Raw genomic sequence first — 27,996 nt, forward strand, 5'->3', positions numbered from 1 at the left:
ACTCATGAGGACAGGATGTGCTGGTTCATTCATTAGTTGTAAAATTGTTACGCTAGTCAAGGGAACATCCTTCACTAACATGGCAGCACATGAGTGGCATCTGGTTCATTCATTAGTTGGGACCCGCCACTTGCCCTGACCCGAAAGTTAGTCCAGTTCACTTACCAGGTGAACCCCACTACAAGAAAATAGATGGAGAACTTTTGGGCCAGCACAAATGAAGAGCGCCTCAACTGATGACTGGCTAAGGTATCGCAAGCGTGCCATAATGACGCCTCTGGGGTAGAGTCCATATGCGCATGTCCTGTTACCAGGGCTCCATCAACATATGCGGCTCTGAACAAATACGAGCAACTCAGTCGCTAGAAACACTTCGTTACATGCCAGATGAAACACCACTGAAACATCTGCAACTGCAAAACAAGGTAAAACTGCAGTCCTAGCTAGAGCTCTCTACTTTGGCACAAAGCAGATTATGAAGTGGTCCACATTAATTAGGCATTAAGAAAAGAACCCCACAAGTTCCAGAAAGGCCTGAAGATGATTTGCTAGAATCTCTAGTTCAAAAATTTCTCAGAAAAGTATAGCCATAAAAAAAAGGCAGGTTTGGGAAGAGACTGTTATGCACTTTTGCAGACTTACTGTCACTGGCTTGAAAACATCGATGATGGTTAACGTCCACTCAACATAAAGTTTGGCCATGTTACATTAATCTATAATAAACAAAAGAGCATTACAATTTGTCGGAGTCCATACAACAATGCCGCTGGACTATACAGGCTTTCTAACTGAATGGTCTGCAATTGTCTTCTGTTGATGTAAGACCAAGCAGTTCAGTGCCAAAATGAACTTAGTCCCTGCAAGTCACCACAGGAAAGGAAGAAAAAAAACACCTTCAATAATTAATCGAGTTGCTAATAATATCACGGAATTTTCTACATGGCTGCAGTAATGATGTGTCACTAAAAGAGAAGAAGACATCAGTACACTACAAGAAACCATTTTCTAGCAGCATAAGGTTGGACTTTCCAAAAAGTATGTGAAAAGAAAGGTAGAGAACAATATATCATTTCAAACATGGAGACTAGAAAAACTGGGCCAGTTCAGTTCCAGCATCATGCCCACAGTAATGGCAGCTTTACATGCTACAAACAATTGCAATTCAATAATTTCCAGATCTAAGGGAATTTGTTAAGGGTCTCTGTTTAGCAAGGAAATTCCCCTCTTAATCCTGATTTTCTCAGGCCCCATCCATCCAAGTTAGGTTAGCACACATTGAACAGCACTGCCACTCAGTCACAGATTTTAATCGTTTTATTTTATTCAAGCATTGCAAACTTGTGATTAAGCAGGAGAAAGCACCACTTATTACACACTAATCTGGTGTGGAGCCTGTCCAAATTGGGATTTAGGTATTGATCCCAATTTTTGGGAATTTTCCTTCCACAATCGACCACAATTTATTCTCTCTCTCTTTCTTTTTAAATCTAGCACCATCAGAAGGAAACCATTGTCAACCAAGATGTTCAAGTTTATGGAAGTTTCAGCTGAAGAATGCAAAAGCTGAAAGATGCACTAGGGTACACAAACAAATTGGATTGCAATTACTAGTCCAATAAAGTAGAGAAAATTGCAATCGCATTAACCTTAAAGTTGCCCAGGAAAGCACAGTCACTGCAATATGAAGACTACTTCCTCGTTGCAGATGACATAGTTTTGACTGACAAGAAGCAGGAGGGTACAAACACAAAGCTAGATTTATGGTGGGGTGATTTAGAATATAAAGGATTTAAAATTAATTGGACTAAAAAGAATATACAGAGTGCAATTTTAGTAACAACAGAAACGAAACGAGGAATTGGTTAGGATTGCTCATCAAGAGGTTTCCCAAACTGACCACTTTCGAAACCTTGGTCAATAATTCACGAGAGTGGAGAGATTGAGAAGGATGTTGCCCATACAATTCCAGCTGGTTGAGGAAATGGAGATGTGTCTCTAGAGTTTTATGTGATTATTGTGTACCACTCAAACTGGAAGGGAAATTTTATAGATAGCTATAAGACCAGCCACGCTTTATGGACAGAATGTTGGGCAGTTAAAGGAACAACATTTTTATTTTTTGTTTTGAACTATAGTAACAACATGTTTATAGGATGAGTGTACCTGAAATGAGGATGTTAAGATGGATGAGTGGCAAGATGAGGAAGGATAAAATTAGAAATAACTGCATTCAAGGGAACTTGGAGTAGAACCAATAGGTAGTCAGATGAGGGAAAGTAGACTTGGATGGTTTGGTCATGAGCAACGGAGACCAAGAACCACTGAAAAGGAGTGATTTGGTACAAGTTGAAGGCTCTAAACGGGCAGAGGGGAAGGCCCAAAAGGATGTGGATGGAGGTAGTAAGAAAGACTGGATGACCTGTGATCTAACTGAAAGTATTGCCCTTGACTGAGTGGAATCGTGGAATAGGATTCATGTAGCCAACCCAAGTAATTGGGGCAAGGCTTAGATGATGATGATAAAGTTGAACGTTTGCAATTCAATTGACTACTGCATCCAAATGCAGCACCATATAGGAATGTAAATTGGAATACCTGATGATTATATAAAAAAAAAAAGTTAAAAAAAATCAAGTTTTGGTTACAGGCTTACAGCAGTGGTGTTCATTTTAAAACACTGGCTTACATCATTCCACCATATGCAAAAGCAAAATGCTTTCCACCCAGAACAAATTATCTGGTGACAGAATCAAAGGTGAAAAGGTTCAAGGCTCAAAGTAGAATCAGTTTCTTTCTTCACGTCACAGCGAGTCCTAGAAGGTAACTCATACACATTATAATGTAGGGGCATTTTCACACTGGGCTTGAGTGGGGTAGCCCGTGGGATGCGGGGACACACTTGGGGTGGGTGACTCATGTGATTTGGGGCCCACGGGGGAGGTCTCGTGTTCGAGACTTCTCACCGAGGGTGATTAATGCGCATTTCACACCGGGCTCGAGTGGGGTAGCTTGTGGGATGCGGGGACACACTCGGGGTGGGCGGCCCGTGTGAGGCGGTACCCATATGATTTGGGGCCCACGAGGGGGGTTCAGCCGAGGTCCTAACCCATGAGATGTGGGGCCTAGGCTATGAGATAAATGGATTAATTCGCCATACTCTAACAGTTTGAGCTTTTAGAGCAAGTGGTTAATTGTCTTGCATCACATTACATTACTGGAGAGCCTATCACTGAAGAATAGTGAAGCCTGCTGTACACTGATTGTGAAAATCTGTTGGAAGCAATTTCCTATGCATTACCGATGATGATAACTTCTTCCAAACTGCTCCTCGTACTCTGGAGAAGTACAGAAAGCTGTCCTTTACCTCAAAGCTGATAACCCTCAGGACTAACAAGTCTGAATACATTCTCAAGCTGATTACAGCAGAGATGTTGGGCTCCATACCATCCGATCTTCATAAATTAGTATCCAGTTTCTTCATTAACGGTCAACGAACAGAATAGCAATGAATGATTCCAAGTTATTATAGGAGCCACAGCATGGCATCTATTTAACATTGTTCCCCAAATCATTGCCTTTACTTGCCAAAAGCATCCTCAAAGGTGGCCACACCTAAATAATTAGTCTACTGAACAAAAACGAATAGATGCGGCAAACAGAGAAAATTTTTCTTGGCAAGCAACACTTCTGGGTATTCTCCAACATTGTTATAAAAAACCATCCAATTCTCCAGCCAAGGTTACCTGGATGATGACCCCTGCTATTCGCTGTTGCTTTTTAACTCTCCTTTTTCCTTCTCAATAAATGTGTGGTTATTGTTATTATTATTAATTTTTTTTTTTTTTTTTTGGGGGGGGGGGGGGGGGCGCAGAAAGAACAAAAGAAAAACACATACAGTGTCCGCCATTAGCAACCAACCATTTAAAAGCCTCTGAAATAGGAATTTGCCCACTGATTTGGGCCTTAGGGTCTGTGATCAACTTCGAAATATAGGCATTATTTACACTATAAAGAAATTCAACCTAGAAGAAACCCAGATCTTTTAGCTTTGGAGCATTATTATCTGGTGGCTTCAACAGTCCAAGATTCCATGCTCACTACAACTAACCCTGAAATCTTGTTCTCCTCCTTTATCAGCATCCAACATGATCTTTTCCTATCCTTGTTAAGGGTGTTGGGATTTTCTCTCCACAAACTACAAGATTCTGAGTGCAGCGAGACAACTTCTGAACTAATCCAAAATAAGCATCCACTGACACACTGCATGCAACCTCATCTTTGTATTAGTTGCCACTAGAAAAAGGAAACCAACCATCAATGTGTCCCTTTGATTTTATTCTCATTCCTAGACCATGCCACCCTAAAAGGATGTGAGAGCCTTCCCTATCCAACCTCAGATTTCAAACATTGTCATTGACAAATAATTTTGGCAAGTCACTTTATCAATAACCAATTTGTGCACTTCCCCTTAATGCTATGGCTATAAAACATTAGAATCTTTTTCCAATCTGCCTCGTCAGACGGTGATTTTGGAGCTGACAAAGCTTGCTGGATGAGCAAACTTTGCTGTAGTAAAAAACAGTAATATGATATCACACTGAATATTAAAAAAATAAAAAGTCACACATATCATTACTTCTCAAGAAGATTATGTTTTCAGTTTTGATTTATATATTCCTCTGGTACAAAATTCCCATTAATGAAAAATAAAATCATACATGCAGAAAACGAAGTTTTTGAATGAAAAAAAAAAATCAAAATGATGTGAATCATCGAACACACATGATACACTTAGGGTTCAAGAGTGAGAGCACTCACTACTCTCAAGTAATCATAAAATAGGTATCTTTATTAACTTCTTCTATCCACTTCATTTTTAAAACTCATGCCAACATCTGGTTTTATGACACCTATGCATGCTTCTCCTGTTTGCTACCACTGATTCAGAGACAACAACTTCACTTTCTCATTCTCGTCATTCTTCGTTTCAGGACAATCTGGTTAGCAGGGTGTTTGCTTTTTTTGCTTTACAATGGTCCCTGCGGTGTGCCTAGCAGTTGCAAACATGTACTTGAGCTTGATCCTCCAAGCACAGTGTATGAATCATGCTTGGAAACTGCGCCTCCACAACACTGCTTTGTTTGCATGCCCATTAGGAAGTTCATGTGATAGCTGGGTTAGGGATGTCTACTGGCTAGGCCTTGATGGCATGGGAGTCTTGTCAATGTGAGCCCCTGCCATGGCGACGGTCATCCTTTCTATCTATTCTATTGACTAGTTCTTAGATTGATTTGCGCTCTCTGCTCAACAAGTCTCATTATCAGAGAAATTCACATTTTTTCTATCAATTCTCCTCTCTTTTTCTATCACATTTTGAGGAGAGCAAATGGTCAGTGAAGTATTGTTGATTCGAGACTTCTCCTGTAAGATAAGAAGCTGTGCCCAAGCTCAGCACAGCCTGCTAGCCATATGCTCAGACTGACCAAATTAACTTAGTTGGATTGGGTTGGCCAGCCTGTCAGGTCCTTAAGCAAATGATGCCCCATCATACTAGGCCCTAGCTGATCCATGGGCCTCTAGCTCAAGCTGAACCTAGGCTAAAGTGGTAGGCTCAGGGCCTGGCCTAGGCCAGCTTGGGACAGTTGGACTAGTACATTAGTACACAAGTTAAGCATTGGAATGCTTGGGCAGAATCACATGGAGCTATTACAATAGGTTCCCATGAAGGAGGAAGAATATTTAAAACTTTCGACAGTGGCATACGATCGAATATGAGTATAAGACTTTCAATAGGATCCTTGACTATTAGTGTCATCCTAAGAAAATGGTTTATTACATAGATGCTTTCTTCCATAGTATGGAAGATGGATTGTTCAAGTTGCATGTAAGTTTCTAAGCATTTACGTGCTACTTTTCTAGAACATCCATCTCGGACTTTGAGGTTCTGCAGTCTTCAAAGGCATAGTTCAACTATTCTGCCTAAAACTAAGTAGGGGCTCTCTTACCCAATCTATCATCACCTAACTCCTTTTCTTGTTTCTTGTCTTCCTTAGATTGATTTTGGTTCTAAAGTGGGCTTAAGACAAAACATGATCTAATCCCTGCAACGAAGAGAAAACAAAAGACGCAAAGTGACAACTAGTGATCCTCTCGTCATTCCCTCAACAGCTGATCTATCAGCCACCTGATTTGCTGCCTTCGAGGTAAAGAAACATGTGCAAGGATATAAGAACTACGGGCCGAATACACCCAAAACACAGTTCTCTACCTGCTGAGATTCCCCTTGCACTGCACGACAAAGAGATACCCAAAGACCTTACCATAGTGTAAGGAGCTTCACCTTGGCCAATCCATCAATTTTATGAGACCTGGAAAAGGCTGTCAGTACCTTTCCTTCATCATTTCTCAATAAGCCTCCTATTTTGGAGGGACTTGATTTACCTTGAGAGTACCTCTCTTAGTTTCTCACTTAAAGAAAGGCGGAGGTAGGCTACTCCCACAAACACCACTGGCTTCAACTCTAAGCCACCTTGAAAGCCCACTCTCCAACTTGAAAGATGTCAACCTTTGAGATTCCCTGACATGCCAGCATGTCAGAAGCCTAATCAATAATCAAAGAGATGATTTTATTCTTAGTCACGAAATTTGTTTCCCTTTCTTTCCTTCCACGAACCCAGTAATCGCAAAGGATGTCATATACCGCAAAATTCTTCCTTTATGTAATGACCCCTCTGGCCACCCGCCTAAGTCTTTGACTGCATTAGTCAAAGAATGTACACCAAAGAAAGTAAAGATATGACACCAAACTGCTCAGGCAATCTTTTAATGAAGAAACAAAGATCCATCATCTCCTCATTGTTACAACATAGGGCACAAATGATAGGAAAAGCCATCAGTTCTTTATTTATTTATTTATTTTAAGATTTTCAAAGGTTAAGATTTTATTTCCTATGATAACCCATCACAAGGACATATTACTCGAATGAGAGCCTTGATGTAAATTCGTTGTCAGCTTACTTTCCCACATCTTCCAATCCCCGAAATTCACATCTCAATAGAGATATCATTAAGAATGGCCATAAGATTCCCAAATTCCATCACTTGTCCTTGAGATTTATGCCGCGGATAGCATTCCATACAATAACCCCTTATCGGCTCATAGCAGTCCATAACTTTTATATGCCTTTCCAGTCGGATAGGTGTATGTAGCTTAGAAGGATCAATATTGTCATGTGCCATTGCACATGCGCATATGCATATGTTATCGCATATGTGGCATATGTGAAAATATGCAATCGCATATGCATATGCGATCACATATTAGCCAACGGTTGACACATTATTATTATTATTATTATAATTATTACTATTTTGCAAATAAAAAAAAAAATTGCCTATAAAATGGCTTCCAAACCTCCTCAATTTGCAATATTCTCACTCCAAAACTCTCTTGCTCTTTTCTTCTCTTACATTTCTTAATTCCAAGTGGTCTTAAACTCTCTCTCTCTCTCTCTCTCACACACACACACACACACACACATTTTCCTACTTCCAAGTGATCTTAATCTCTCTCTCTCCCCCCCCCCCCCCAACATTCCCTCTCTCTTGGAAGTTGGAAGATCAAGATTCAAGCACTTGATGTTTAATTCATAGTTTAATTGATTTTATTTCTCTCAAATGTATTTTAAATATGTAAAATCAGTTATCTATTAACTTAGGAAAGTTCTCCTTAATTTATTATATATATTTTTATATTTTTATTTTAATTTTCCCATATTGTTCGATTTTATTTTATTTTTAAATTTTCCAAAAAAAATGCAGTCGTATATGCGATTGTGCAATCACATATGCACATAGGCATATGTGATCGCACATGATCACATATGCGATTCGACAACATTGAGAAGGATTCGACTAAAGCACCTTTTGCCTTTACCACAAGAAGCCGAATACATTTATCAAAAGCTGCACCAACCATACTAGAGAGGTTGCTCCTACACTCTCGTTGTCACTTCCCATCTCATCAATTGCCTTAAAAGTCTCCAACACATACCCCTTGGACGTAACCCTAGGAACCACCTGAACCCCTTCTGAAGTGACATACTTTTTGTGAATTACCTCCTTCCACAATGCCTCGAGTGCCTCCCTGTATCTCCACCATCATTTTCCTAGCAGCATCCAATTTCATTCTAGAATTCCCCCCCCTTCCCTTTTGTTTTCTGCAAATCCTTCCAAATTAAGTGCCATACTAGAGAGGTTGCTCCTACACTCTCATTGTCACTTCCCATCTCATCAATTGCCTTAAAAGTCTCCAACACATACCCCTTGGACATAACCCTAGGAACCACCCGACCCCCTTCTGAAGTGCCATACTTTTTGTGAATTACCTCCTTCCACAATGCCTCGAGTGCTTCCCTGTATCTCCACCATCATTTTCCTAGCAGCATCCAATTTCATTCTAGAATTCCCCCCCTTCCCTTCTGTTTTCTGCAAATCCTTCCAAATTAAGTGATGAAACTTGTACCCATTTCATCTCCCTTCCCCTAGGAAATTCCTAAGTGATCATTCACTCTCCTAGCCATTACTGTTGGCATCTGAGATAGAGAGAGACACTAGAACGAAAGGTTCAAATGAGCCGCTTTTATAAGAGTGATTCAACCTCCCAAGGAAAGGTGTTTTCTTTCCATTTCAAAATATCTTTTCTATCCCTTTGATTACTACATCCAAGAACGAAATCGGCTTAGGTGCGTGCCTCATATAGAAGTTCACATCAAAGACAAGTAGACACAAAACCCATTGCCTATCATGACTCATGAAACCACAGTCGCATGAGAGTGACAGACCACAGACTCTTCTATGATCAGAACATCAGAGGTATCTTTCAGAGTTCCAAAAAGACGGGACTTCCCTCTCTATACCCAAACATCTCCCATACAGAAACAACACATGGTGCATTACTTCAATATGTAGTACTTTATATTATATCCATGCTATTGCATAAATCATGGTATAAATTCCCACATTCTAAAGCTCAACTATATATGACAAGAGTAGGCAGGGGCAAAAAATTTCACACAATTAGTTTTTTGAATTGCTAAAACTATGAATGTTATGACATGGGAAGGGTGTTAAAGCAAAAGGGCATTTAGGTAATTTATGAGGAAGCCATCTATCCTACTGACAATGGTTTCCTACCTTTTACAGCAGGTTCTCTCTCTCTCTCTCACTCTGTTCTTTATTTATTTATTTATTTATTACTTTGACTGAATACGGTGGTTGGGACACAAATTGTGAAATTGTACACATGGCATACAATAAACTAAAACTAAACTACACAGATTCTTGGCCCTGATTGATGGCTATCAAGAAGAAAATTACATTGATTGCTTTAATAACTGGCTGATTGGTGAATATTTAGTGAATGGTCAAGAAGAAAACAATCAATGGTCGAAATTTCAACAAACAAATGCTTATTAATCCCAGGTTTGGATTGTTAAATCAATCTGAATTTTGGTTGGTGACCACACAACTTGGACAGTTTGATTGAGTTTATGCATGCCACGTGAACGATGTGCCAAAGAATCATCCATCACATTGTCACATGTCAAATCACTCCCCTTCTACAACTGCTTCTCCACCCCTTCCACACCTTCCAAACCACTCCTCTCTCCACATGCTTTGCATGAGCCATATCTGCTAGTATAAATTTACAATACAACTTAATCAACACTAAGAGTGTGAACCATCATTTCAGTTGGCAAAAGTAGCAATAGGATTGCAGATGACCCATAATCCAGATCACGTGATTCAAAATGGAAAACATACCAGGTTGGAGATTTAGGTAACACTGCTCCAACCAGGACATCTAGCTCATATACTGAAGCAAAATGCACAGCAAACCATTGTGGAATGAGAATGATATGCAGCACAACTGAAGTATTCAGAAACAAGGTGATGTAGTACTCACTGTGGACAACATTGTGATAAAGATCTTGAAGGTCCACTAAAAATGTTGATCATTTCTCTCAATTTCACAGATGAATATTTAGGAAATGGGAAAAAATGCTCTTACAAACTTAATGGTCTGCCTGCTATGCCATGTTTCATCATGGAAAACATGAGTGGGGCTTCTAGAAATGTCCTTTGTACCTAATCCTGTCCTCTCATGCTCCACATGTACTTCTTAATTTTACCATAGTTGTACTTTCTAAACATGTAAAATATAAGTTCAAATATTGGCTAAGCCTAGGACCCATTTGGATAATCAAAAGGTTGTCTCTAATGGGCTATCCGGTAAAGCCTAAACTGGATAGCCTATCTTGAGTAGACTATATCCAGCAAGCTGTTTGTCAAACACCCTGGATATGGAAGGATTATTTGGCACATGTTGTACATGTGTACATTGGCACATTTGCACATGTGGAATGCGGTGGGTAGCTTGAAGGTTGATATCGGCAGATGTGCCATATGTGGGGTGCTTGAAGATGGGCAGTGGCACGTGGCACATGTGCACATTGACACACGTGGGGTGCTTGAAGAGTGAATGTGGCACACGGGGTGCTTGAAGATGGACGATGGTAGGTGGCACATGTGCACATTGAAACATGTGAGGTGCTTGAAGGTTGAATGTAGCACATATGGGGAGGCTGAAGGTTGATGATGGCACGTGTGGCACATTTGAATGGTTAAAGCCATGGCTCTAATCTACCATCAATTTTTGGCAATTGCAATGGCTTCTTTACTTATTTATTATTTTTTTGAGAGATTTAAAAGCTTCTTTATCTCTTCACGTTTAAAAACACAAGCTTTTTACATCCAATGGAATCAAATCTCATCAATTTATTTTAACACTTGGACTGCATCATGATACAAATTTAGTGGAATAGGGTACGGTATGACATGTGGCTCCATCTGAACAAAACTAAAAAAGTTGTTATTGTTATGCATGTAGATACATGATATATGGATAAATGCATATATATTACATGTGTGTATAGTTGATTTTGTTTTAAAATAGATTAGCGAACGTCCGAAATAGAAAGTCAATGTATCTATATGTGTACATAATGAAATCATAGAAAGGGGTGTTATTAGTTTATGTCTAACCAATTTGATAATTTACTCCTAACTAGTGTAGATATACAGTGTCAAAAAGAAGCTACAGCACTATGTAAATACAACAACACTTTTTGACATGCAAGTTATTGTTAGAAATAGCAAAAGAATGTGAAATAATTTCTCCATAGCAAGAAAGGAATGGATCAAACCAAATTAGTGAATAGGCTTACCAGTACTTGATCATCCCATCCCAGCCGCAAGTCGCAACTTTGCTCTGCTCTAATGGATGCCACTCACATCCAATACAAACCCCTTCGTGACATTTCAAAGTTCTAAAGACTTTGCAACTCTTCCAATCCCAAAACCAGCATCTGCCCTCACCATCTCCAGACATGACAAACCGTCCATCAGGTGAAAAATTCACCTGGCATGCATAGCCTGCTGCTATGTGCCCCGCAAACCTCTTCTTCTTGTTGAGTTGAAACCTCTCCCTCGTGCTATAGATGAGAATCTGATTGTCTAAACTCTGCGCCGCGAGCCAATTTGAATTGGGGTGAAGTGATATAGAAGGCATTGAATGCATATGAGGCTCGCTAATATACTTAATAACGACGGGAATCCCAAACTCCCACACACGGAGGGACTTGTCATCACTCGAAGTAACAAACCTCCGGTTGTTGTCCACAAATGTAATAGTATTTACTGCACCCAAATGCTGATCATACTCTTGTGTGATTTCTCCACTGTTCATATCCCACTGAACGATCTTCTTATCACTCATACCCGCGAGGAGTATGTTTTGCTTATCTTCGTCTGGATTAAGCTTAACCACATAAGGGATTTTACCTGTAGAGAAAGTTGAGATCACCTTCCCTGTCTCTGTATCCCAATACTTGATGTTCTTGTCATAGCCGGCACTCAAGAACTTGGTCCCATCATTCGAGAAGGAGATATCACGGACTGCCTTCGAGTGACCCATGTAAGTACGCATACACTTGCCTGAATTGAATACATCCCAGATCTTGACCTTTGTATCCATGCCAGCTGAGAGGAGAAGATGCCCATGCTTTGGGAAGAACCGGATTGCCGAAACACCCTTTGTGTGCCCACTCCACGTGTGGACCCACCGCTTGGGAATGTAGCAATGATCGTTCGTGGCTTTCGCATCTTTCGGGGGAGCAATCCATGACCGCCCCTGATAGTCGTGCTCCTCTTTCCCGTGGAAAGTGCTCTTGTCAGCAAACTCGGGCTTGTCCCCGCCCCCACCTCTCTCCTTCTCAGCCTTCTTCTCAGCATACTCTTCTGCGTACTTCTTTTGCTCCTCGGTGAGCTCTATCTGCACTCCTTCCTTCTTCCCAGCCCACGGGCTCTTCCGATTCTTCATCAGCCACTCCTGCGATGCAGGGTCTTCGACGCTGGGCCCTACTTCGGCATCCTCATTCTCCTCACTCTCCAACGCCTTCTTCTCAAGCTTCCGCTTCTTCTGCTCATGCTGTGGAATGTTATACACCGAGATAGCATCGTTCTCCCGCAGGGCGTCAAGGTCGCCGACATAATTATAGCCGGCGGAGGCAGATGGATCAGCGGCATACCCGTACTTGTGGAACGTATTGTACTGCTCGTCAAAGACAAACGGCTCAATGGCAGCATTCTCAACGAAGCCAAGCTTGTGGTTGCGCATGCCCTGGGCGATGCCGTCTTTGGCGAAGGGGTGGGCTGGGCCGTAGATGGGGGCCCAGAGCTGATCGTAGGTGGGGTTGAAGGTGACGGCATGCTGGACAGGGTCGATGGGTTTGTGGAGATTCCGAAGGCTTGGATTGGATGATGTTACGGTCAGTGCAAGCATGGTGTCGTCGACGGACGGTGCGGATGTTTTGGAGGGGAGAGAGATTCGGAGAGGGGAGGAAGAAGGAGAAGATTCGGGAGATGAAGGAGGGGAAGTTTGAGCTGATGGTTGCTGCCGTTGTTGTGAGTCATCGTCCGAATCGCTCTTTTCACTGTAATTTTGTAGCAAATCCATTTTTCAAGGAAAGGATTGGTGAAAACGCATGGATTTTGTATGTGGGGTTATAGGAGAGAGAGATTTAGGGTTTTGCAAGCTTTCGAAGAAGTGGGGCTATTTGGAGCTCGGAAGATGAGAGACCGAAAGAGATGGGAGTGGAGGTTGTAGCTTCGAAGAAGCGAGAAAGAGCGAGGTTGTAGCGCCTGTCGACTTATGAGGGGTGAGAAGAAACCCTCCGAATCCGTCTCGGATTATGCCTTCATCCGTTTTTTGCAAATCCGGCGAACGTGGGTGTCTTGACGCTGGCAAGATTTATGGGTCCCATCATGACGTATGGACTACATCCACACCATCCATTCATTTTTCAAGATAATTTTAAGACAACGATGCAAAAATCAGGTAGATCCATAGTATATATGGACCACACCATAGAAATCACTGGGTATAGTGACGCCCACAGTTGAAACCTTCCTAAGGCCCACCCTGATGTCTATTTTCCATCAAACCTGTTCAAAAAGTCAGACAGACCCGGATGAAGGTAAAACACAAATATCAACTTGATTCGGAACTTCCTAGCTTCCAGGAAGTTTTCAATTGCAGGCATTCAATCCCACTTCTTTCCGTGGTGTGGTGCATTTGAGATTTGGATATACCTGATTTTTGTTCCAATGTCTTAAAATGATCTTGAAAAATGAATGGATGGTGTGGATATAGTCCATACATCATGGTGGGACCCATAAATCTTGCCAGCGTCAAGACACCCATGTTCGCTGGATTTGCCAAAAACAGGACATGGATGAGGGCAGAATTCCAAACGGATTTGGAGGGTTTCTTCTCACCGCTCATAGGTTGATAGTATTATGGTTTCATTTTTCAAAGCATAGCCAGTAAAGGAAAGAAACTGGACATGGAGTAGCTCAGTGGTTATTTTAACTCAATTCCATCTATCACCATATAATACACCGAACCAAACAGGCCCTTAGTGTGGCCCACATAAATCATTTATGGGCTTGAAGTTTTAGCCTCATGCTTAAATTTTGGTTTGGAATCTTAAGGTTGGAACCAATTTCTTATAATTATCACCATAGTGGGCCCTGTAAAATTTAGATTAGACATCTTTGTTCTAGCTGTTTTCTTTGATGTGGCCAAGGGTTTTTGGCCATGAACCTAAAGCACTAGTACGAATATAGTGGTTGGAGTGGATTTCACATTAGAGTGATCTAGTAAAAATTAAGAGTGGATTTCCTTAAGACTAGGCTTTTTTGGTAGTGTTTGTTTTTAAATAGTTGGTAGAGGGATGATACTGAATTTTTTATCGGCCCACCATGAGTTTTTGAAATCTACTATGGTGTATAATCCCATGTTGGGCTCAAGTACAAAAAAAAAAAAAAAGAAGACTGATTTGTAATTCATGTGAACATAGCAAAAGAAATATTCAAAGAGGAAGTCGGTCCTTGATTATATAAAATTTGCTCCAACAATTAGATGATACACCAAAATTTAGTCACGATGCCTAAAATTCAGCCTATATGTAATTCAGGTGGGCCGTATCAAGAGAAACAATTTGGAGGTGAATATTGCCTTGTAAATTATTTCCATTTGTGTGGTCCACTTAATCACATATAGAACTGATATTTGGACCATGGGCGTAAGATGTGGTGACACACTTGGTAGTTGGGGTGAATTTCATGTAAATATTATAGTGGGGCCCACCCCAGGTGCTATTATTAGTCTCCTTGAGTATGGCTATACATGAACGGAGTTAGGTCGCTCGACTCAACTTGAAAAAGCTTGAGTTGACTCGATTTGAAACTGAGTTCGAGTCGAGTTGAGCTAATTTTTTTATCTCGAAAAAATTTTGAACTGAGTTCGATCTTGCCTAAGCTCGACTCAACTCAGATAAAACCAGTTCAGTGACTTGGTTATTTTGATATTGATGTTGCTCACCGTGTGTTTGATGAAATGACTCAACGAAGTGTCAGCTGGTGGCAATGAAGGTATATATATATATATATATAAAACAAAAATCTTTTTTTCTTGATTTTGATGTTGCCTATAAGGTGTTTGATGAAATACCTATAAAACCGCTACTGTTGTTTTATACACGGAGAGAAGTTATGGGCGCATTTCATGTGTTTATGAAAATGCTGCACAGACGAAATTGGCTCCAACTCAGCTTGAACCGCTCGAGTTGCTGACCGAATTGAGCCTAGTTGAATTCGAGTTGGGGTCAGCTGGTGGCCGAGCCGAGTGGAGCTATGCCAAGCTTGACTTAGTTCGACTCGTGTACACCTATATATATAATTCCCTTCCAAATCTAATTGGGCCGGCCATTGGCTGTCATACACTGTCCAAGCTCAAAAGCCCTATAAGCCAGTCCGACTCGTTGCCAGCCATGGCTGCCTGAGCAGAGATGGTTCAGGAAGTTATTGGATACTCCAACTGCATATGACTGTGGACATCACAGGCATTCGCCTCATGATTCCAACTTCTGATTCGTGGACACTGGTTTGTTGAGATAGTAGGACCATTGGATATTTGTCACTTGTAGCCGTCCAATATTCGTCCAACAACTTGATGGATAATCAAACAAGATAGCTTATATTTTGGAGACTTTAATTTGAATTGATTGTATCCCAAGTATCCGATTTATAGGTAAATTTTAAGTAACTACGATTCCTCCATTGGGCTTTATATATATATATATATGTGTGTGTGTGTGTGTAACACGTACCCGACACATACACCCATGCACCACCTATGGGTATCGAATCGCGTGTTGAAACTCCTCAGAGTCTACTACCAAGGGAAGGACTAGAACCCATGGTTCAGTCATATATACCATTCCATCTGTTGTGTCCCATTGTAGATGGACCATGGACTAAAAATCTCCCTTCTAAGAAGAGACTAATGGTCTGGATTATCAAACTATGCGTCCTACTTTTCAGAACCCACGTGTATTATGCAAAAAATATGTAGGTTGCAGATCATATAATTCTTCTACTGAACATGGCACACGTGTGAGGTTGGACCGGTCATTGGTTGGGCCCACCAAGTATGAGAAAAATGGACGGTTACGAAGGAAAATGACGGCTTACACTATACGGTCTGCATGTGATGCCTGCCTGACAAGTGGATCAATTTAATAGTTGTCCTAGAACAAATTCATTTTAGCCCTATTTAATTAATGGCCTGCTTCTCTTACACGTGTTACAACTCACCTCTTTTATCTCTCTGGGCTAAAATTACTTTAGGGCGGGTTCAGCTGACTTCTAAAATTGCATTGAATACAATCTCTACCTGAAAAAAGAAAAAAAAAGAAAAGAAAAGAAGGTTTGGGGCATGTTTGGATGTGCCCGTTTGGATGCCCGCATTCTACAAAACATTAGTGGGAACATGATTTCTAGCGTAATATTTTAAAAAGAAAGAAAGAACTAATGGATATAAACTTTGGTACATAGGGAAGAGGAATAAGGATTTATTTGATTTTCTAATTTCTTACAAAATGCATAGTAAATGAGCCATCATTAACATTTTGAGATGTTGGCTCAAGATTTGAATACATTTGTAAAGGAAGTATGTAAAGTAAATTATAATCATTATATCTTCACACTATTAAATTATTATTTTTACTGTGGTTTTTGGGTGAAACAAATAGTTTCATAATCATTGATGCACTCAAATATAAGAAACGTTATCGAGTAAATAATCATTACCCATTTATACCTATTTACTTTTGTAATTGAAAAACCAAATATCTGCTAAAAGAAATGACATAGGTATGGTAGTAGATATAATTTTAAAATTTTGGTTCAAAATACTTGGCGTTGGATTTTACCAAATAATGCCTCCAGGAACATAAATGACATAGGTATAGTAGTAGATATAATTTTAAATTTTGGTTCAAAATACTTGGAGTTGGATTTTACCAAATAATGCCTCCAGTAACTTATGTTCCTGAGTAATTCTTTTTAAGAGAAGAAATTACATTCTTGCTATCATCTACATTTTTTTAAATAATAAAGTGGAAAATTAAAAGTTGTGGGCACATGTGGTATGTATCTCATGTCCAACATGTCCAGCAGATGCTCACCAACATTATTATTAGATGAACCAAAAATATGATGGATTCAATTGTGAGGTGAGCCAATCCATTAAAAAATAATCTACACCATTCAAAATATCTTAAATGATGTGCGGTCCATCTAATGATCTAATTGACTTGATCTTTTGTTCTTGTTATCAACATGGCATGGTGTACTAGTTTAATAGGTTGGATGTTAGACACATACAACATTGGCCCCACAAGTCTTGAGTTTCATAACTTTTCAGAGAAAAAAATAAATGAACCTTGTTTTGCAATTTCATTCCTCAAAAAGCATCTCCATATCATTTCTACTTTGTAGAGGCATTATTTGGTAAAATGTAAATTCCTCTGCAATTTTGCCGTTAAATTTCTAAAAATTTAAAGTATAAAGTAGTGATACAAGGATAGCAAGTACTTGAATTTGATCAATAAAACTTGTTTAATGAAGAGGAGATAGCAAATGTTGTTAGTGCTTATGCACCGTATGTAAGGTTAGATGATAGATTCAAGAGACAATTTTGAAAGATTATGAATGGACTAATTCTTGGAATTACAAACTTAAAAAGACTTAAATAGTAGTTAGGAAAAGAAAGTAGATAATATGAAAATATATGTAGAGAATATAATTTTAAGAGAAAAAATGGGATGGGAGATGCAATTCTTGATTTTGTATAGCATAAACTCTAGATCTAACAAACACATGTTTTAAAATGAGAGATGAAAATTTAATGACTTTCAAACGTGGATCAAATACAAGTCAAGTGAATTTCTTTTTACTTGCGAAGACAAATGATCAATAAGTTATACATAATAAGATGAGGGAAAGTAAAATTAGACAGTTTGGTCATATGCAACAAAGATCAAGAATAATACTAGATAAGAATGACTTGGTATAATTTTAAGGGCTCTAAATGAACTAGATTAAGGCCCAAAACGATGTGGATGGATATATATAGTGAGAAAAGACTTGTTGATTAATGACCCAACTAAACGTATGGCCATTAATAAGAGTAGAGAGGTGGAAAGAATTCATTCATGTAATTGGCCCCAAGTAATTAGAATAAAGCCTAGATGATGAATCAAGGGTAGGAAAAAACATCATTTTGTGGCCTATCTCTTTAGTTACTAAAGAGGAGGAAGAAGAAGATGAGAGTGTTGGACATGCCTGAACCTCTTCAAAGGGAGCTTGGGATCTTCTATCCCCCTTTAACTCTAGTATGCAGCCCATCGAACCAATATAGACACCTACACATATATTATGTGTTGTCAGTAATCCTCAATGCAATGAGGTGTTGACAATAATTGTCTTTTAAATGTTTGTTCCACTTCAGAAACATAGACTTGCTTGTGCATGCACAATAAGAGCACTACAATATTAGATTGGCCAAATTGCTGTGAGTACCAACATCTATATGAAGGTGGAAGTTTGAGTACCATTTCCTAATCCATCAATTGATAACCTTGTACATTCACTTGTGAGGGTGTATTGAGGGTAAAAATGGGCCAACTTTGGACCAGTCTAGGATTAGCCCAGGCTCAGCCCCGACACTTAAGGGCTAAGGCCCAACACCAACCAATGCCAGTAGCATAATAGGCCCAAGTATGAGCCCAAGAAATTTGTTGGGATCTCACCCAGCCTGAAAATTGATCAAATCCTTTTTTCTGGCTACACATGCACAAAGAAAGGAATATTTTAAAGGAATGAAACCAAGAGTCTATATTCAAGATGGATGGGTTGCCTGAGGCCTGGAATGGCATACTTGTAGGATTTAACACATGTACATATAAAGTTAGGTCAGGCCAGGCTGGGCCAATTTGCCAGGTCAATTTGCCAAGTCGGGGAACAACTTGAGCTCAACCCTGACCCAACAATTGATTAGGCTATGCACGCAAGGCCCAATCTATTAGGTCGAAGCTCATCACAAAGCCAGGTTGGGCTTGCAGGGTCAGCAATCAATCCATTCGCTTATATTTATCTAAATATATTCACTGAACCCATGGTAGAATCGTCAGGTTAGAAAGGTTTGGGCAAATAAACATTCTCATAAGCAGACCGCCCATTGTTGCTATTTAATGAAAGCTTTGCATATTATCTTATTCATCCATATTTGCGCACATAGCCACTAAAATTTAAAAAGATGAACTCTTTTGGAACTCCTATGGGACCTGATTGGGGAGATCAGAGCTACTAAAGTGTAAAAGATGCACTCTTCTTGAAGTCCAGTGGGACCTGCTATGGGATGAATGATGCAAGCGCAAAAGGTCTGTGTTTCAAATTCGAAAAGGTCTGTGTTTCAAATTCAAAATGCATCGCCCGAGAGGTTAACAAAATTTGTAATGCTTAGCCAGTTGAAGCAAATGGCCATTTAGAAAAACAAGGCGTAAATGGTCAATGCTTGCTTGCAAAGAGGCTGCAAGATGCAGTTTCCGCTCAATCATTTGTTAGGGCCCGTTTGGCCGGGTGGATTGGAAGGAATTGAATGGTACTAGGGTGGATGGCATGGATTTCTAGGTAATAATGGTGTTGTCAGTGGATTGTCTTGAGATCCATGGGATTGCTCTATCCCTTGGATTGCTATATCCAGTCCGTTTGGCACGCCCGAACAATCCCGGGATTAAACCTTCCCATCCCTTCCAATCCCTCGGAACAAACACGTCCCAAGCAAATTTGAATGGATTAGGGTGGCTTGGATGGGATTTAAAGGTAATGATGGTGTTGTCAGTGGATTGTCTTAAAATCCATCGGATTGGGATCAGATCACCGGCTCTGTTTGGCACGTCCGGCCAATCCCAGGATTTAACTTCCAATCCCTTCCAATACTATCCAATCCCTTCTAATCCGACCGGCCAAACGGGCCCTTAATGAATTTCAGGCACTACTTGAAAGATGAAGACACTGATTTCAGGCAGAAAAACCAAGTCCTTCTCAATGACATTTCTGGCTTTCGGAGCTACCCCAAAAACATTTTCAGCACAGATATCCATTGCAGCATCCTTCCTGCTGTTGCAAAATCACGTCCACATGCAATACCTCATGTTGCAACGAGGACATGGCCCAATACGAAATCAATGCAGTGAAGAGAGTTACTTGAAATAGTAACTTATTTGCTATATACGCTTCTCAGCACAATACACAATGCTTGCCGACAAGTGAACGGACCGTTGGTCTTCCATGCACATGAAACTTGCATTAGTGCAGAGTACAGTCTAGTAAGTGAAAAAGAACCCGCCAACATGGTTGAGCTACAGTTAGTTGTGTCAAGTTTAGGTTAGTCACTACAGGATGTCAGCTTATTTAAGGAAACTAGGAAAAGCAGACTCAATTGCTCAAGGCTTCAAGGAGTTGCCACGTTTTCCTTAGCGAGCGGAGCGATTTCCTCCCCATCAATTCCGGCCTCGCTGCCTTCAACTTCCAGACCCAAAAGCACCTCCTCCCACTCCTTTGCGGGTCCCTGTGTACACATCCGTCAGCCAAAATCAGCAGAATGACTCAAGGAGCAGCTCAATTCCGTTCTCTCTATGGTCTAAGAAACAGAGGCTCACTGAATATTTTACTCACCTTCCAGGAAAGGTCTTGAGCCATACAGTTATTGATCATCTCTGCAAAAGCAGGCGTGCTGTAGACGGCACAGGCCCGCTTGACAGTCTTGACAACTGCAGCCACATCAGCAGGATCGACATCTTCACACTGAAAGAAAACATGAGTTTGAGTTCATTTTCAACAGATGTAGGTGGACATGTAGTCCAATCAAGACACGGGATATTGCTACTTACTTCAACACTGAAGGTTCCCATATGGAAACCTGTGAAACCTTCTTTGACAGTGTCAACCAGTCCGCCAGTCGAGGCAACAATAGGAACCTGCAGCATATCAACAAAACCTCAGTATTTCTGTTTGTCCTTGGCTCTTTGTGCCAAGACAAATGCAACCTCTATCTGTTCGTTCAATAGCTTAAATTGAAATCTAAGGTCAGAATCCTCATTTAGTAATATGATCTGATTCAGGCCTAGCAATCTCATCGAATGAAAGGCAGCGTTTGGATGTAGGATCAAATCGGGAAGCAGTGCAGACAGAACCCACATTAGGCAGCATGGATTTTAGATGCAGCGACTTGGATCGACTTGTTTGTTCTCGAGTCTAAGTCGTGTCTTGCCTAAATTGGGAGGTGTATTCGCCCAACTTGCCCGATCATCCGAGTCTTGAAACCATGTTAGGCGGGCTTCCATTTTCTTGCTTTATCAGCTAAAGTCACATGGAAATGTATGCTGTGGAATCATGCTACCATCAGGAAAAGGGAACTCCCAAACATGCCATAACATGCTTAATACAATGGAAAGGTTCGGTAAGACAACAGAAATGAATGGAAAGAGAGTTCGGTTGACTCTTGTTAGTGTATGCCCCAAACAAGAAGAGGATGCATACCGTTCCATAGCGCATGGCATGTAACTGAATAAGACCACAGGGTTCAAATCGACTGGGGACAATCATAAAATCAGCTCCAGCTGTTATCAAATGGGCCAGGGGAACATTGAATTTCGCCACTCCACGAGCTTTGTCCGGGTATAGTACCTCTAGCTCTTCGAGCTGCTTCTCCATTGGCTTCTTGCCAGTTCCCTGTAAGGAAGCCAATATGAAGTTACATAAACATCCCAACACATGTCAGCTTGCAGTGGATAAAAATCTGAGAATTTACTGCTTCCTTAATCCAATACTTACAAGAACAACTATCTGAACATCATCTTCAGTGAATCCAGAAATGGCCGCTGCAAGAATATCCGAACCTTTCTGCTCTTCGAGTCTCCCGATGAAGCCAATGAGGGGAATATTTCGATCCACAGGCAACCCAACTTCCGCTTGCAGGGCTTCTTTGATAACAGGCTTTGCATCCAACACCTGAAATGTCATTCCCAAGAGCATTGACATTCATATTTCATAACCAGAAAGGTAAAATGTTGCAGTCGAAACATCTTTCGAAAGGCTCTCACAGTTGTAGCATCATATTTGACGTTGATGTATTTATCGGTTGCTGGATTCCACTCTTGAACATCCATACCATTCACGATTCCCTTAATGCCAGTCTTGCGAAGGAAGGAATCCAATTCCACACCTCTGTCTTCACCTGAAACAACTTCTTCAGCATAATGCGGGCTCACAGTCAAGACCTTGTTTGATTCTAATATTCCAGCCTTCATCCAGTTAATTTTCCTTCCTTTCACAGGCTTGGCATACCTGCAAAGACAAAACTGATTACGATTTTGGCGATGGGAGTAGACCATGAAATCCATGTGAGGTAGAGGGTCTCCCTTTGAAACAACAATAGATCAATTTCTCATGTTGAAAAGAGAAATCATACCCATCGATAAAATCAAAAGAGCTTTTGAATTGATTTGGGAGATTGAGAAGTGCATAGTCTGCAAAGGAAAATCTGCCTTGGTAGGCAATGTTGTGGATGCAGAATACCACCTACATCATGATTAAACCCAATATAAGCCCAAGCAAGTTGAGGTCTGCCAAAAATTCAGCCACAATGAAGACACCATACCTTGGCACTCTCGTAAATACCATTAGGCTGGTAAACACTTTTCAAGTAGCAAGGAAGCAGAGCAGTGTGCCAGTCATTAGCAACGAACACAACATCTTCGCCTGTTTGCAGGAGGCACACATACCAATGCTGAATTAAGTTTAAAAAGGAAATGATACCATGAATTATAAACTCAAAGAGGGTTGGTACCATATGGTCCAGAGAAAAATTCACTGCTCTCCAGATTCAGAACCCTTGGGGCTTCCAGAGCCGCCTGAAATTCCATAAAGATGTAGATAAGTTATGGTCTCAAAACAGTAAGCAGTGTGCTATTTGAGTAACCAGCTGTATGAACAAGAATATCAGTGGTGAAAACAGGAATAAGCAAGGATTGCTTTGGGAAATCTTATTGATCTAAGGTATGGGAGAAGGAAGCATGAGGGGAGAGAGGAAAAAAGGAGGCCCCGTTTTTTTTTTTTTTTTTTTTTCTAAAAGACATATCCAGAGTTACTGAATGACTTTGTTAATAAACATACTAACAAAGAAAAAGAATAAACATACTAACAAAGAAAAAGACAGCAACATCTTAAAAAAACCCCAACAAGTTTATCCCATAATCATCATCATCCTCAAGCCAGGTGGGTTGAACACATTAGCCACATGATAACCCAAACCAATAAAGTAAGGCAGACATTATTAGAATTAAAATGCGTTACCCAACCAACAATTTGCTCCAGCAACACACACCCATGATGGTGAGATTAGAATTGGAAACCCATGGATGACATAACATTGATAAACACCTACGTCCTCTATGGTACCATATATGGCGAGCCATTCTACCAGACAACCCGGAACGTTATGAAATAGAGACACCATGCTTAACTGATGTCTAAGCAGCAGTAAGGTTTCACTGAGAAGTGGTCCTCACCGCGCCAGTTTCCAGGCATTTTTTAAGGGCTTATGTTCTATAGGAAAATACTCGGAATACCAATCTGTCAGGAGATGTATGGCATCAACTGCCTTCAATTGCAGAAACTCGGAATATTTGTTTGAAATGAACCTAATTGTGCCTTTCCACTTCAACAATTTACAGGCTGTAATTAATGGTTTAAAATGGCTGCGCAGGTCAAATGACGGTCCTCAAAAAAATATTCTCTTCTGTGTTGTTGACATAAATTGAAAAATCATATAAGAAATAGTACAGTGCTCACCCGGCACAACAAGCTGAACCTTAGCTGGTTGTCTAGGTAATCGTCTCCAGTCTTAGGACCATAGATTTTTCCACCAGTTTTTCCCCACACCTGAAAAGTTCAGATGAAAGTATGATCGAATAGAGTTCCACAGCACCATTTGACTGACTATTATAAAATTCAATACTATGAAGTAAAGAATGATTATTTGGGTTGAAGATTGACCTTCTCTAGGAAAATTGGGTGATCAACAAAAACACGGTCAACTCCCCTTTTATAGCAGTGGAAGAAGCGCACGGTTTGAATTTTATCTCCAATTGGTAACTGAGCATTAAATGATGATTCTTAGAACGAATTCTAAGCATAAGAAAATTTTCTGATAGGAAGACTACACAATTTTCATGGAAATAAAAATATCTGTAAATCACCTCAACCAAAACACCGGAATCCCATGCGTCTTTGTACTGATCGTACCGTGGAGAGATTGTCATGACCCGATGTCCATTGGCCTAAGGAAGAACCAATCCCATAAAAATTAGTGAAATATGAGCTGGCACAAAGTCAAATAGCATCAACATACAAATATGAAGATAAGAAACTATTTTCAAAAGAAATAGTCCCATGAAGGAAGAAAGATAATTTAATAATGTGCATCTTTTTTTTTTTTCTTTTTTAAAAATAAATTTATTATTGGAATACACACTAGATGAATATCTGATTACCGCCATGGCTGGGGGCAGTCCTCCAAGAACATCACCAAGTCCCCCAGTTTTGCTCCATGGAGCTACCTCTGTCCCTACAAAGATAATGTTCATTCCACTTCCACATATGATGACTCCCCATGGTCTGGCATTCTCATGATTCAACCCCTTCCTCCGAGCTTGTCTGGACACTGCTCTTGCATTGGCTCGCATGCTTAACAGATCCACTTTATTCAGAGACCTTAACCCCTGGAAAGACATGGCTTGGCTCTTCAGGGATGCTCCATTTCTTGCAAATGATTTTGGCTCCATATCACATGCTCCTCCACAGTTAGGATGGGAGCTTCTCGATATGAAGTGGGAGGCACTGACTGTTGCCATTTGAATTGCTTGTTCTGAAAGAAAGCCAAAATCCATTAAGAAAATATTCCACCAGTGATTTTAAACAACATGAACTACTTCACAGTCAATAGAGTCCTACAGGAAAATGCTTAAGAAATATAAACAAGAATCCATTCATTCATTTAGACTTTGAGTTCCATAGATGTCCATTTTAACTACTTTGTAAGGCAATCTTTAATTTAGAACCCCCTTTGTGCTGTAAATAAAGGCATATCAATTTCCCGATGAAAATCCCACTTTTCATGATTACAACTTCAAGCATGATTGCAATCTACTAATGCTCTCAGACACGAGTGAAAAATTGATTCGTAAGCAGAACTGAGCATCAAATCAGGGGTAGAGAGCATAGCTGATAACGCAGTGATCTCTGTCACATCCATGAGGTTCAGGGTTCAATGCTAGCTTACCAAGTGAGTAAAGGAAATAAGGAACAGAACAGCTATTAGAAAATTGCTCTACTTGTTGAACATACACGAATAGAATCACAGGTTAGATTGAATTACGAAAACTACACTGCGATTACATGCAACTCCAAATGAATACATGTTTGGAAACATGATGGTAGTATGGAGCTTGGGTGCATGTGCATGGACATGATGCATTGCAACAGACTAAATGCATCCATGAACAAGCAGAGATATACAGCTATAAGAGTTGCCTGAATGCACAAAATCTCAAATATTCATATGAGGTGGGACAAATCTTGAAAATTTCAAACTACCTTAGCAACTTGCTATCTTAGCATATGCAGGGCAAGATTGAGATAGGGGCGGCAACGGGCTGGCCTGGACGTGTAGGGCAAGGGTTGGGGGCCCCTAAGCTTGGCCCGAGCGCCGGCCGGGGCCTGAAATCTACACCCAATGCTCAGGCCGGGCATTGGTGCCAGTGATGAACGGCCCAGCCCGGACAGCTGGCCCAATCCAGTCCTTAAGTGGGCCACTGTCATAATGGTCTAAAGGTACTAGTTAATGGTTCCCAGTCACCGTACTTGTGTAGTTTCAAACAATTATTGGATCTGAGGTAATGCCCAAATAGTTTATATGGAGGATTTATTGTTGATAGACAATGTCCTGAAAATTTTTTCTTAAACTAGACTTACTTCAACCGTTTGATCGTTTAAATCTTTTCCTAATAGGGTCAGGCCAATGCCCAGGCCTTTTTAGCCCGATTAGGGCCACTGCTTAAGGGAATAGGGCTGGGCTATGGCCAAACCCTGCCCACCTTGCCCATTGCCAGGCCTAGAGTGACCGCTCATAAAAGGAATCTGGATCCTCTGCTTGCCATAAACAGGGATTTCCTGCTTGTTGTAATGTGATTGGTCCACGTCATCACTGACTTAATGCAGCAGTGATGACGTGGCCCAATCATACTGGGACAAGCAGAAAACCGCAAGCAGAGGATCCGGACTCTCGTAAAAGAGATGCAATCACACCTATTTTTCGAAGAATGGTGACAGTTCAGTGCGCTAAGCTACTTTTTTAAATACATAAAAAGGGTCATTTAGAATGCTGGAAAAATGAGGGGTAGGAAATAGAATCCATTTACAGGGGCCCTGGAAAAGGCCTGTTTTCAACTCCTGGCTAAAAGCTAAGTTCTAAGTTGCAAATTCCATGGGAACAAATTCACACCTTCTCTCTCACTCTCTAGATCGACCATCAGTCCAACTTCATCTATATCAAATAAATAGTCCACCATCTACCATACTATTTTCCAAATTGACACTGGGTACTTGATCATGCTTGGTATTTGGAACCATAACACACATGACATGCACCATTGATGCATGTATGAGTACGATCCATCGTACTCGGCTAAAGTATCATAATTCATCCATGAAATTCCACACAAACTTCAGCAAGCAGATACTCCAACTTCAAGAACTCATAGTTTACTACAAAGAATTTTTAGAAAACTACAACTCTTACATCATGAAAAGAAAACGATCAAATCTAAATGTTCAAAGAAGAAGAAAAAAAAAAAATGATAATCGCAAGCAACTCTTCTAAAACACAATCGCAGCAATCGCATTCTCAGCTCAATCGAATCCAATCCAAAATACCATGAAAGAAACAGGTAGAGTTTCAAGATGAGCATGCGAATTAAACTTTCATTTCTTTAAAAAAAAAAAAAAAAAAAACTACACAAAATTCGCAACAAGAATTGAAAATTCAGAAACGAAAGGAATTGCAATTGATGTATTCGAGATTATTTTACCCTTTCCGCTGCGAGAAGAGATAGATTAGGGTTTGGAAAATGCGCAAGTGCTCTTGCTTCGATAGCTCGCAGCTGCTGCTGCTGCTGGTGGCACGAGATGGGAGTTACTGAAGTCGCCGAGAAGCGGGCCATTTGTAGAGGGATGTACTGACACGTGGCGGACGGAGAATGGTTTACAGGAGTCCCAATTCCTAGGCACCTCTAAGTCCGTTCACGGTTTAAAATTGGCGAGGTGAGGGCCCAGGGCATGAAGGGAATATGCGAGCGCGACTGACCTTATCAGGGACCCTGACCGTAGGGCCCATCTCAATGTATTGCTTACATATCCACACTGTCCATATGTTTTGAAAGCTTATTTAAGAGCATAGTCCTAAAAAGGAAGTTGATATATATTTCAGGTGGACCACACCAAAAGAACAAGTGATTACTGATAATTAAAAACATTTTGTAGGCTATATAAGTTTTTGGATCAATCTGATCATTGTTTTTTCCTTTCATCCAGTTTTGTTTGACATTACCAACAGGTTGGATGGCCAATAAACATTATGGTGGACCCTAGGATCTTTTTAACGGTAGGCGTTCAATTACCACTATTTCTTAAGGTGTGGTGGATTTTGATATTTGAGTCTTTTTCTTTTTTGTGAGCATGCGTAAAATAATTTTTCAAAACAGATGGCCAGCATGGATATACAATGTATGGATGGAGGTGGGCTCTACTGTCACGGTCCCACCCACATGGCTGGTTCCAGGATCGCAGCAAGCCACGCTCGGAATATGGGGGAAGGTCGAAAAGAAAACCAGGGGCACGAGAACCGCA

At 40.5% G+C, this 27,996-nt stretch overlaps 2 protein-coding genes across 4 annotated transcripts; both read right to left on the bottom strand.

Annotated features, from left to right (window-relative positions):
* Positions 1-531: 531 nt before the first annotated feature.
* LOC131232595 (uncharacterized) lies at positions 532-13,245 on the bottom strand. Of its 2 annotated transcripts, XM_058228935.1 has the most exons (2): positions 11,289-13,245; positions 532-857 (listed from the first exon to the last, which is right to left on the bottom strand). In XM_058228935.1, the coding sequence occupies exons 1-2, from the start codon at positions 13,076-13,078 to the stop codon at positions 851-853; spliced, it is 1,797 nt and encodes a 598-aa protein (XP_058084918.1). In that variant the 5' UTR covers positions 13,079-13,245; the 3' UTR covers positions 532-850. The 2 variants fall into 2 exon arrangements, with proteins under 2 accessions (XP_058084918.1, XP_058084919.1); XM_058228936.1 differs by lacking the exon at positions 532-857 and having other exon boundaries at positions 11,285-13,245.
* A 6,986-nt stretch (positions 13,246-20,231) lies between these two features.
* On the bottom strand, positions 20,232-27,326 carry LOC131232689 (granule-bound starch synthase 1, chloroplastic/amyloplastic-like). 2 transcript variants are annotated; one of them, XM_058229098.1, is made up of 14 exons: positions 25,125-25,242; positions 24,585-24,958; positions 24,291-24,371; positions 24,088-24,186; positions 23,884-23,973; positions 22,880-22,943; positions 22,691-22,791; positions 22,502-22,611; positions 22,134-22,377; positions 21,865-22,041; positions 21,571-21,762; positions 20,922-21,008; positions 20,707-20,835; positions 20,232-20,599 (listed from the first exon to the last, which is right to left on the bottom strand). In XM_058229098.1, exons 1-14 carry the CDS (start codon positions 25,225-25,227, stop codon positions 20,483-20,485), a joined length of 1,968 nt encoding a protein of 655 aa, XP_058085081.1. In that variant the 5' UTR covers positions 25,228-25,242; the 3' UTR covers positions 20,232-20,482. The 2 variants fall into 2 exon arrangements, with proteins under 2 accessions (XP_058085081.1, XP_058085082.1); XM_058229099.1 differs by lacking the exon at positions 25,125-25,242 and adding an exon at positions 27,180-27,326 and having other exon boundaries at positions 20,316-20,599.
* Positions 27,327-27,996: the final 670 nt, after the last annotated feature.

The sequence above is a fragment of the Magnolia sinica genome, chromosome 18 (assembly GCF_029962835.1).
Source record: "Magnolia sinica isolate HGM2019 chromosome 18, MsV1, whole genome shotgun sequence".
NCBI classification, from domain to species: Eukaryota; Viridiplantae; Streptophyta; class Magnoliopsida; order Magnoliales; family Magnoliaceae; genus Magnolia; species Magnolia sinica.

Bases quoted from the DNA above. Each gene is read 5' to 3' on its own strand.
- LOC131232595 (XM_058228935.1), bottom strand. From the start codon at position 13,078: ATGGATTTGCTACAAAATTACAGTGAAAAGAGCGATTCGGACGATGAC.
- LOC131232689 (XM_058229098.1), bottom strand. From the start codon at position 25,227: ATGCTTGAAGTTGTAATCATGAAAAGTGGGATTTTCATCGGGAAATTG. The intron at 22,612-22,690 runs GTATGGTGTCTT...ATCATGATGTAG, and splicing joins GTATTTACGAGAGTGCCAAG to GTGGTATTCTGCATCCACAA. The intron at 21,763-21,864 runs GTAAGTATTGGA...GCTTCCTTACAG, and splicing joins ATGTTCAGATAGTTGTTCTT to GGAACTGGCAAGAAGCCAAT.